Here is a 10,244-nt window from a genome sequence, read left to right on the forward strand (position 1 = left end):
GAAGGACAGCGACACGTTGGATCTTCCCAGTGGCACGCTCCGTGTACTCTACGTCGAGACCGATGACATTCATCTCCACCTTTTGGAGGGAGTTGGATACATTGTTGATCCACTTTCGAACAACCCTTGGGTGGTCGGTGGCTGTGGCAACTATGCTCAACGAGCCTTCGATGAGGACATGTTGGACGCTAAAAACCTGCATCTCGATCTCTTTCGCCATTTGGAACCGCTGGACCGGAGGGCTATGGTTTGGAGAATTAGGATTAGATGGTTAGTCTAACTTAAGAAGATGATTATTTATAGGGGCTTCGGAATTACTCCAGGAGGATGTGAAGAGGTTAAAACAATGTGAATGCAGTGTGGTTCGGATGCAAATGAAGATCAAGGAGTAGTGAAAAAGCCGAGGAAAATTGGTTCCCGATGGAGAAGTAAATGGGAGAAGTTATGCGCATGCATGAGGAGAGCTGCGGTGGTTTGACTGCTGCATGCAATGGATTGGACGGGCTCTTCGGTTGCCTTTTCTCTCTCCCACGCGCACAGAATGGTCCACTCGTATGCTGCAGTTTATTGGTTGGAGTTTGGCTGTAGCTGCTCATGCGTAGGCTAATTAATGCTGTGTATGTGGGGCATGGAGGGAAATGGGTGCATGCAAAAGGGTATATACACAGACTAATTAGAGAAATACTGAAAAAAGTTATGCGCAGACAAAAGAGGACCGAAGGGAGTACTACTCATGTTCCTACTACGGTTAAGGAATATGCGGTTATCCTCAAGAAAGAAAAGTCCTTGACGCTTCCGCATGCACGAGAATTTGGTTCTGCTCGCAATATGGATGATAGCTGGAGGATGAAGTGAATCCAGAGGCATGCTAGCACGGGAGTGTACTCATGTTCCTACTACTCCTACTACTAGTAGTAGTACAACTGTGGTGGTACACTTGATGGTCAAAATACTATTATTCATCCGGTCCTCACAGTGAAGTGACAAGACCCTACACCCGAGGTGACACCAGTCCAGGCGGCGTGTCCGGGTTACCAAAGTCAGCCTCACCTTGTGCACTGTTCAGTCACTGTCACCGCCGATGTATAGCATGCCTCGCCTCATCTCCCTCTCCCCTAGCACCACTCCATCTCCATCTCAGTCTCGCCGGAGATCCTGAGGTCACTCTTCATTATCTCACTGTGCCCCCGCATACCCTTGCCTCGCTCGCCTCCCCCAGTACCACTATTCCCCCGCTAGCTGCTCCAACACCGACAACCTTCTCCCCCGTAAATCAAGCCCCCCAAAACCCCACCTCCCAAACTCCACCATGGCCGAACGCGAACCGCGCAGGATCCATATGAGCCGCGATTGGAGCAATCTCCCTAGTGACATCCTCGACCTCTGTTGTTCGTGTATGGATATGTTGAGTTCCCTGTGGCTGGCTGCATGCTCGAGGGGCATGCACACGGCCATCATCGAAACGAGGCCAAAGCTTTTCAAGACACCCTGCTTGCTGTTATCTTGTCTTGCGAGATTGGCTCACAATGATACGGAGGCGTACATGATGCCCCTCGACTTCAATCCGATCTCCATTAGCCGAAACTTTGCAGGTATGTAGTGGGTCGTCGTACATCATTTCCCTCGACTTTGATCCGATCAGCATTGCCCGAAACTTCTTGGCAGGTATGTACTGGGTTGGCATGAACTCCCACTGGATGGCTGCCTTCAGAGAAGACGGTAAAAAGTTGGTTCTCATGAACTTCCAGACCTCCCATGAGATTATCCTTCCTCCATTGGATTATATAGAGTTTTACCATCACGGTCCTAGTCATCTAGATTACCATGTCAGTTCGACGGACCTTGTTTTGCAGAAGATTGTAATCTGCCAAGTGCCCACACGTCATGTGAATTACGCAGACTTCAAGATAATGGGTTAATTGGATAAATGCCACTCCAATTCTGGTAATTCAGAAAAATGCCACTCCAATTTGCAAACTTCGAAAAATGCCACTCCAATTCTCGGATACATCTGTCGATGCCACTCCGGCCTTTTGAGCTGGTTTTTTAAGAAAAAACGCTGACGTATACGCCCTGTATTTTCCGTCGGACGGAAATGCCCCTGCATCCATCTGTCCAGCCCGTGCGTATCTTCTTCCCCTTGCTACTCTCCCTGTTTCCGCTCCTCTCTCGCCAAGAACGCTAGCCGCCGCCGCCACCGCGCTGCTGCTGTTGCTCCACATCCAGGCCGAGCCCCTCCTGCTACACATCCCCGGCCACGACCCTGCTGCCCCACACCGTCCGCCACGCCCTGCTGCTCCGCATCTCGTCCCGCCGCCCTGCTGCTTCTCACCGCCGGGCAGGAGTCCCAGCCGGCACGCCGCACCCCAACCGCCTTTCCAATCCGGCACCACAACTCCCCTCCCCCTGCACTATCTCCTGTGGTCCTTCCGCCGGAGCTCGCTGCCAGCCTCTTCTGTCCTCACTCACCCCTGCCTCAGCTTCCTGTACTCCATCCGCCATGGCAAGGAGAGCTGTCGGGGCCATTGGAGGTGGAGGATGCAGCTCGTCGTTGTTATTTAGATGATCTGAAGAGTAAGAAGAAAGAGAAGATTGCAGGTGGCCTTGCTGAATTTAAGAGGAAGAAAAATGATGCAGGCTGCTTGTCTTTGAACGAACTGAAGATTGCTGAATGAAGATTGCACAATGGAAGATCGAAGAGCTGAAGATTGATAGTGCAAAAATATGTGTGTTGTAAACAGACTGAGAATGCAAAAATGTATGTGTGATGTGCAGATTTAAGCAGAAAAATGATGAGATCATGCTTGTAATGTGTGCATATCTAGTGGCTGTACTGAAAAAGATGTAAAATTTCTATGAGTAATGAAGAATGTGTTATTTTCCTGTGCAGAAGAAGCATGATTGTACTGTGTAGAGGAAGCATGAAGTTAGTGGGAAAAATGAACATGACCTCGGCCGAAATACATATAATTTGCATCAGATGACAGGTCATAATATTTTTCATCAATAGAAGATGAACCAAAATAGTCTTAAAGCTCCGGTTTGAGCATCAACAGTAGATGAACCAAAATAGCTAAGCTCCAGTTTAAGCAACACACATCAGGCTCTAGTTTGGCCATCAGGCTCTAGTTTGAGCATCACACACACACACACAAGTTCAACCTCTAGTTTGAGCATCACACGCATACAAGTTCCAGCTCCAGTTTGCGCATCACACACACATACATGGTCCAGTTCAAGCAAATTCATCCCCCAAGCCAATAAAGCAGATTTTTCTTGGTTCCTAGAGTTGGCTTGAGAATAGCATCACTGGTAGATGGTGTAACAAACTGCAGTTTTTTGCTCTTCTTCCCTGCAGTTTTCTCCTTTCCAGTACCTTCACTTTGCTTGCCTTTCCCCTTGACTGGAGTCTTCTTCTTGACCGGCGTCTTCTTCTTCTTAACCGGTGTCTTCTTCTTGACCGGCGTCTTTTTCTTCTTGACCGGTGTCTTCTTCTTGACCGGTGTCGTCTTCTCCTTGACCGGCGTCTTCTTGACCGGTGTCGTCTTTTTAGCTGGCGTCTTCTTCTTGATCGGCGTCGTCTTCTCCTTGACCGGCGTCGTCTTCTCCTTGACCGGTGTCGTCTTTTTAGCCGGCGTCTTCTTCTTGACCGGAGTCTTCTGCCTGCAGGTACATTAAGAGCAAATGTCAGAACTAAGTATTGTGTGTTCATAAATATAATTTGTGGTAAAATAATGAACATAAGTTAGTATTATACCTTTTATAATTTGCTATAGGTTCGTCATCTTCCACAACTTCCTCCTCGGCTGCAGTAGCATCTCTCTTTCTGCATGATAGAAAAAGGTGAAATGGATTAGCAACATGAACCCATTTGACGTAAACAAATTTTGTAAGTACAATGGCACCTTTTAGTAGGAGTGTGCTCCATTGGTGGTGGTTCTGCAATAACTAAAGGAGGGAGATTGCAAGTTTTTGCAAAGTGGCCATTTCGACCACATTTTTTGCATTTAACCACTTTTCTTCCTGGGTCTTCAAGAAATCCTCTAATTCTTTGAACCCTGGGCCTTCCAGGTGGCCTTTTCTCTTGTATAGGTGGGTAAACAAGGAATCCAAGGTCAACTTGCTCCCATTGTGTCCTATCAGTCATGGTTGGCAGTGCCCCAGCATAAGCAGCTCGAAATTTTGCCACGCTGTAATACTCATCAACAAAGGACTCAATCTTTGCGCCCCTCATTGAACAAATGAAAGTCAATGCATGAATGCAAGGCTGCCCAGAAACTTGAAATTTCCGACATGAGCATGTTCTCTGTTTTAGATCAACAGTGTGGCTCTGGTCATATGCTTTCACATCATATAGTGTAATCTCTGCCTCATGTTCGGTATTCCACGCCACTTTATGGGGCCCAATTGTTTTACTGAGTGCATTGAGCCTCTTGAGAACCTCGGGCAAGATTATGCCGGCCAAATACCTACCAACATGCCTCCTCACATTGAACTTCACCATTATTAGCTCTCTAATCCTATCTAGTAGCTCACACAAATTTAGCCCTTTCAAGTCTTTGATCTGCTTGTTAAAACTTTCAGAAATGTTGTTAGTGAGATAATCAACCTTGCTATCCACACCAAAGGCACACCTATACCAAATCCTATTGTGGTGTTTCTCAAGGTACTCGATAGCACTTGGATCAGCCTCAAATATCTTTTGCATATGCCATCTGAACTTGTGCTCTGTGAATCCCCTAGCAGCTGGGTACAAATGGTCTGTGTACACTTTACCATGGATTTTTTTCATAAAATTTTGGTATAAATGGCGCATACACTCCCTATATTCGCACTCGGGGAATACTTTGTCAACTGCATTTTCTAGTCCCTTGCAAGCATCACTGGAAATTACTAGCCCTGGTGGACATCCTACAGCCCTGCGCAGCTGCTGCATAAACCATACCCAGTTTTCTGTAGTTTCCGAATCAAATACGGCATATGCTACATAATACAACCAGTTGTGTCCATCAACTCCGGTCGCTGATGCTAATTGACCAACATATTTTCCATTCAGTGCAGTTGCATCTACTCCTATGTATGGTCGACATCCAGCTAAGAAACCATCTATGCAGGGTTTGAAAGCTACAAAGACTCTATTGAAATAGTACTTATCTTTTTCCTTGACCAAATCAATCTCAACAATACTACCAGGGCATCTCTTCTCTATCTCTGCTTTCCAATTGAACAACAATTGAAAACTATCCTCATATTTACCATGCATTTGTTCCAGAGCTATCTTCATACCTGCCCAAGCTTTGGAATACTTCAGCTTGAAGTTGAAGTCACCCTCCAACTTAGTTTTCGCTGCCTTTGCTCCCTCTCCTGGGTTTTTCTTCACCCAATCAACAAGCTTCTCTGCAACCCAACCCTGTGTTGCCATTCTGCTGTCTACAAGCTTTGTAGTAGGGCAATTGTGCTCAGAGGGAATCTTCTTTATCTGCACAAAGATGCCATGATTAGTTCGCACACACAAAAACAGGATACATGTAGGATATAATAGTCATAAGAGAAAGGTGAGAAAATGCACAAATAATTACAACATGAGTAAGCATACCATGACAACTTGTTGATCACGCAACCTCGATGCGTGAATGCGCCAAGGGCAACTAGGATATGAGAAATTAGCCATGAATCTAGTAGAATCAGTCCTTACTTTAGCTAGCTCAAAGTCTTTTACCACAGCATGATGTCTTATTGCTTTTCTAAAGGTTACAATGTCAGGAAAAAGAGCCCCCACTTTAATGTCAGCATTATAAGGATCAGTGGCCACATTGTCAGTAACCTCTTCCTCCTGCTGGATAAGATGCTTAACATCAGAGATATCCATATCATCTTCAGCCTCCTCATCTTCAGCTTTCTCATCAGGTGTTGTAGCCAGTGCTTGCACTACGGCAGGTTCAGGAATGCTAACACCTACTAGATGTTCATCATCAACTCCAACATACTCCTCCTCGTTATCAAATGGATCAGTGGAAGGATTTTGAAGTTCTTGTTGTTGGTCAGCATGTGGCACATTAGGCTAGCTTGTACTTCCAACCTCTGATGTGACACTCTCAACTATAGGAGGCGGTGCAGGCTGAGTTGGCGTTGTTGGACAATTAGTAGTGTCGGTCTGGAGGTATGCTTGTGCATCATTCGGCTGGATTATATTTGCATAATTTTGAGTGCCCATGACCAATGGATCATCATTAGGCACAACACTAATAGGAACAAAATCTACAAATTTTGATCCACCATTGAATACACTAGATCCAATTACATCCACCACTACCACACTAAGTGGCACTTTCAGCTCAACTGCATACATATCAAACATCAAGTAGTGCTGCTCATCATGCAACAGCCTGACATTTTCACCCAACACTTTGTCAAAATATGAAACTGACACCAATTGATTAGTGCCAATGTTCAACTCTAAAGCTAGCTGGCGTGTTAATGCATCAACGCTGAACTTTTCTACGACTACAGTCCATAACAAATTCCTCCCCTTCACATAAATCTTCCTACCATCAGGACTTGTACAGAAAAAGGCCTCCACAACAATTTGTAAATTAAAAGCATTGTTGCCACTGTACCTATGCAAATCATATGGGTAATCAAACATCAACAATTGGGGAAGAACTAAACACACATGCAACAAATCGGTGGAACTTGAGCATTTTTTCTACAAACTTACTGAGAATTCGGGGCCGGGGATGACATTGTTGCGGGGTTACTTCGAATCTTCGGCAGTGGCACTCGAGGATGCGCGATTCAAGTGGCCTCCAGGTGGCCATGCTCGCTTGCTGGTGGTGGGGCGCTCAACAGCAAGGCGTCGGCTGGGGCTCCTGCCCGGCGGGGGGAGAAGCAGCAGGACGGCGGCACCGGGATGTGGAGCAGTAGGGCGCGGTTGACGGATGTGGAGCAGCAGGGCGGAGGCTCGGGATGCGGGGGAGCAGGGCGGCGGTGGCTAGGGTTCTTGGGAGAGAGGAGGGGAATGAAGAGAGGAACGCGAGGAAGACGATAGGCACGGGGCTGGACCGGTGCGTGTTAACCAGATGGATGCAGGGGCATTTCCGTCCGACGGAAAATACAGGGCGTATACGTCAGCGTTTTTTCTTAAAAAAACCAGCTCAAAAGGCCAGAGTGGCATCGACAGATGTATCCGAGAATTGGAGTGGCATTTTTCGAAGTTTGCAAATTGGAGTGGCATTTTTCTAAATCACCAGAATTGGAGTGGCATTTATCCAATTAACCCCAAGATAATTGCCTTGTTCGACAGCGGACTCACCTATCTTTATGTCGCTGCCTTCTTTAGCTGGAGACAACTCAGCTCGCAGTGGATCATCGTCAAAGCTGATACACACTTATGTGATGCTATTGAACACAATGGCATCATCTACGCGATCGACGAAGCAGATGGCACCACGTATTGCTGGGATGACACGTGTAAGTTGTTTCCGTCTCATGTTAATGATGACAACATGACACTGTTTGAACTTTTTGTGATGATTGGCATATCCCTATTTGAGCAGAATTTGAGTAGAACTATGGCAATGCATTAGAGACGCCGGAAATCAGCTATATTTGGAATGAGTTAATTCATGCGACTGTGATCATGTCATTACAACCAATTTGTACCCCTGAGTAATCAAACGGTTAGGAATATATGGATATTCTCCTTATTTTACAGTAATCTATATACTACTACTAAATATGAGTGTGTATCAATGGCCATGTTGGTTTCCTCATTTTCATGATGTAGAAACATGCACCACACTGTTGGTTTCATCTAACCATACATTAGGGAAGTAAATGTGCATATGGAGAACTCTATATTTGGAAGTAGTGAAATCCTATAATGCTTACCATGTGTACATACCTATATTCACCCTTCAACAATCAATGGCTAGGATAATATCCTCACAAAAATTTTGCCCACAGAACACGAGTATATAACAATGCATGGTCTGTTAGTTACCTTGAAGAATTTGTTTGTGAGGACAGAACATGATTCCATAACATGCATGACATGGTAGTTTCCTGTGAAGAATCGATTGCGAGATAACATGAGTATAACCATGCATGTCACTTCTATATTTTCGAACCCAATATACATTTTCCTGTATTTTCCTCCCAGTTCCAACAGGGGCATATTAATGATGTTTCTTGCATTATCCTACTCATACTTTGAACAATGCTGATCTTACATTAACAATGCCTGTCCTTTTTGATATGATGTAGTGTCCCTACAGTTACTGCCCTTTGTAATCACACCACCTTTGCCAAAAATAGGGAAGCACAACTGGTTCCTCGCTCGATCAGACGACGACAAAAGACTGATGATCATTCAGACACATGAGCCAGAAAAGTTATATTGCAAAAACCCCACTTTATACAAGCACCGTGAAACACGTGAGTATCCGGACAGTGGCTGTTACATCTATGAGCAGGATACCAGCTTGTTGGGGCCTTTAGGATTTTTTAGTTGGAGGCGGGTAAATAGCCTTGGTTCACACTCTCTGTTTCTCGGACTCAACTATCCGATTAACCAGGAGATCACCGTTGGCAAGGACCTTGCTGGCAGAGAGGCTCTGTTTGTTATGAAAAAATGTGTCTACACGGCGAGCCCTAGGAGTTCGGGAGCAAACTTCCCTGATTGTCAACGATACAGCCTGCAACCGAAAGAAGGTGAGAATGCCAAAGGCATCCGGATTAACTTTGATCCTTGGATGTCTCAATTACGACAGACAATGATGTGGTTCAAGCCTTCAGGTTGATAGGTAATTGGGCTATTGTGTCGAAAGGGTGGAGTACTGGTGTCTTCGGATCATTGGTCGCTGAAGTGGGGCTGCAAATTATGATGGTGTTGGATCATCTCTTCGGATGACTTTGTTGTCTTTGCTGCTTGTTCTGGATGGGTAGTTCTTTCTTTTGTTATGCATATTCCTTGTCATTTGGTCATCCTCGTCTATGTCGCTCTTACTATGTAATAGTTGACTCTGTTTAGAATGTCATTCTCGTCTAGATCACGAGAGTCTGAGCGCTGCAGATGGGTGCGTTTTGGTGGTGTAGCAAGACTTCTTATGAACTATCATGTCTTGCTGTTTATGTCAGTAGTAGTCACTAGTCAGTGTTTGAATGTTGTATATATCGTTGTTTAGATCCTTGGATGTCTCAATTACGACAGACAGTGATGTGGTTCAAGCCTTCAGGTTGATAGGTAATTGGGCTATTGCGTCGAAAGGGTGGAGTACTGGTGTCTTCGGATCATTGGTCGCTGAAGCGGGGCTGCAAATTATGATGGTGTTGGATCATCTCTTCAGATGACTTTGTTGCCTTTGCTGCTTGTTCTGGATGGGTAGTTCTTTCTTTTGTTATGCATATTCCTTGTCATTTGGTCATCCTCGTCTATGTCGCTCTTACTATGTAATAGTTGACTCTGTTTAGAATGTCATTCTCGTCTGGATCATGAGAGTCTGAGCGCTGCAGATGGGTGCGTTTTGGTGGTGTAGCAAGACTTCTTATGAACTATCATGTCTTGCTGTTTATGTCAGTAGTAGTCACTAGTCAGTGTTTGAATGTTGTATATATCGTTGTTTAGAACTGTTTATTGTCTCGAACTGGCTAAAATGTTCGTGTACGTCATCCTCACTGCTTCCTCCATGTTCGTGTACGTCATCCTCATCATGGTCGTCCTACATCAGCAGCCGGCGTCCAACTTCGTGTTGATGGGCGCAGGTTCCCACCTTGAGGTTATGGATGAAATACCCAATTGTCCAAAGAGAACTGACTCTTTTTACTATTGCACTGCTTTTGTTTTCGTTTGTGCTCATGTTTTTGTTTTTTCCCTTTATGTGCAATATACAAAAAGGACTATGCCCATGCTTGTAAGATTTGGAGTTTGCAAAAGTAAAAATGAAGATAGTATTTCTTCACACTCATGACTGAATTAGTTTGGATTTTACTGTATCCATTCTGAAAAGGAAATGAAAAAAGAAGATAGGAGAAGTGGGGTATCGATCCCCATACCTCTCGCATGCTAAGCGAGCGCTCTACCATCTGAGCTACATCCCCTTGTTGACAAATCTTAATTAACAGGCATGATCATCATTTCCGTAGCTACATCGCCAGCAGACATCATGGGCAAGGCTGCATTGCACCGCCCATCCTCCGCCGCCGCCACCGAGAAAACTCCACCCTACCCCTCGTTTTCGCTCCCA

General features: G+C 45.3%; 1 protein-coding gene across 2 annotated transcripts; it reads right to left on the reverse strand.

Annotated features, from left to right (window-relative positions):
• Nucleotides 1–3,060: 3,060 nt before the first annotated feature.
• Nucleotides 3,061–6,802, reverse strand: LOC147957738 (uncharacterized). Of its 2 annotated transcripts, none has more exons than XM_087537042.1 (5): nt 6,719–6,802; nt 5,287–5,479; nt 3,906–4,746; nt 3,758–3,826; nt 3,061–3,663 (listed from the first exon to the last, which is right to left on the reverse strand). In XM_087537042.1, exons 2-5 carry the CDS (start codon nt 5,420–5,422, stop codon nt 3,246–3,248), a joined length of 1,464 nt encoding a protein of 487 aa, XP_087393168.1. In that variant the 5' UTR covers nt 5,423–5,479; nt 6,719–6,802; the 3' UTR covers nt 3,061–3,245. The 2 variants fall into 2 exon arrangements, with proteins under 2 accessions (XP_087393168.1, XP_087393167.1); XM_087537041.1 differs by lacking the exon at nt 6,719–6,802 and adding an exon at nt 5,597–5,686.
• Nucleotides 6,803–10,244: the final 3,442 nt, after the last annotated feature.

Source organism: Triticum urartu, chromosome 7A (genome assembly GCF_056163025.1).
Source record: "Triticum urartu cultivar PI428250 chromosome 7A, HENAU_Tu73, whole genome shotgun sequence".
Lineage (NCBI taxonomy): Eukaryota > Viridiplantae > Streptophyta > Magnoliopsida > Poales > Poaceae > Triticum > Triticum urartu.

Excerpts from the sequence above, each read along its gene's own strand:
- LOC147957738 (XM_087537041.1), bottom strand. The coding sequence starts at position 5,671 with ATGGCTAATTTCTCATATCCTAGTTGCCCTTGGCGCATTCACGCATCG. Across the intron at positions 5,480-5,596 it reads GTGATCAACAAGTTGTCATG|ATAAAGAAGATTCCCTCTGA; the intron begins GTATGCTTACTC and ends ATCTTTGTGCAG. Across the intron at positions 3,664-3,757 it reads CCTATAGCAAATTATAAAAG|GCAGAAGACTCCGGTCAAGA; the intron begins GTATAATACTAA and ends ATGTACCTGCAG.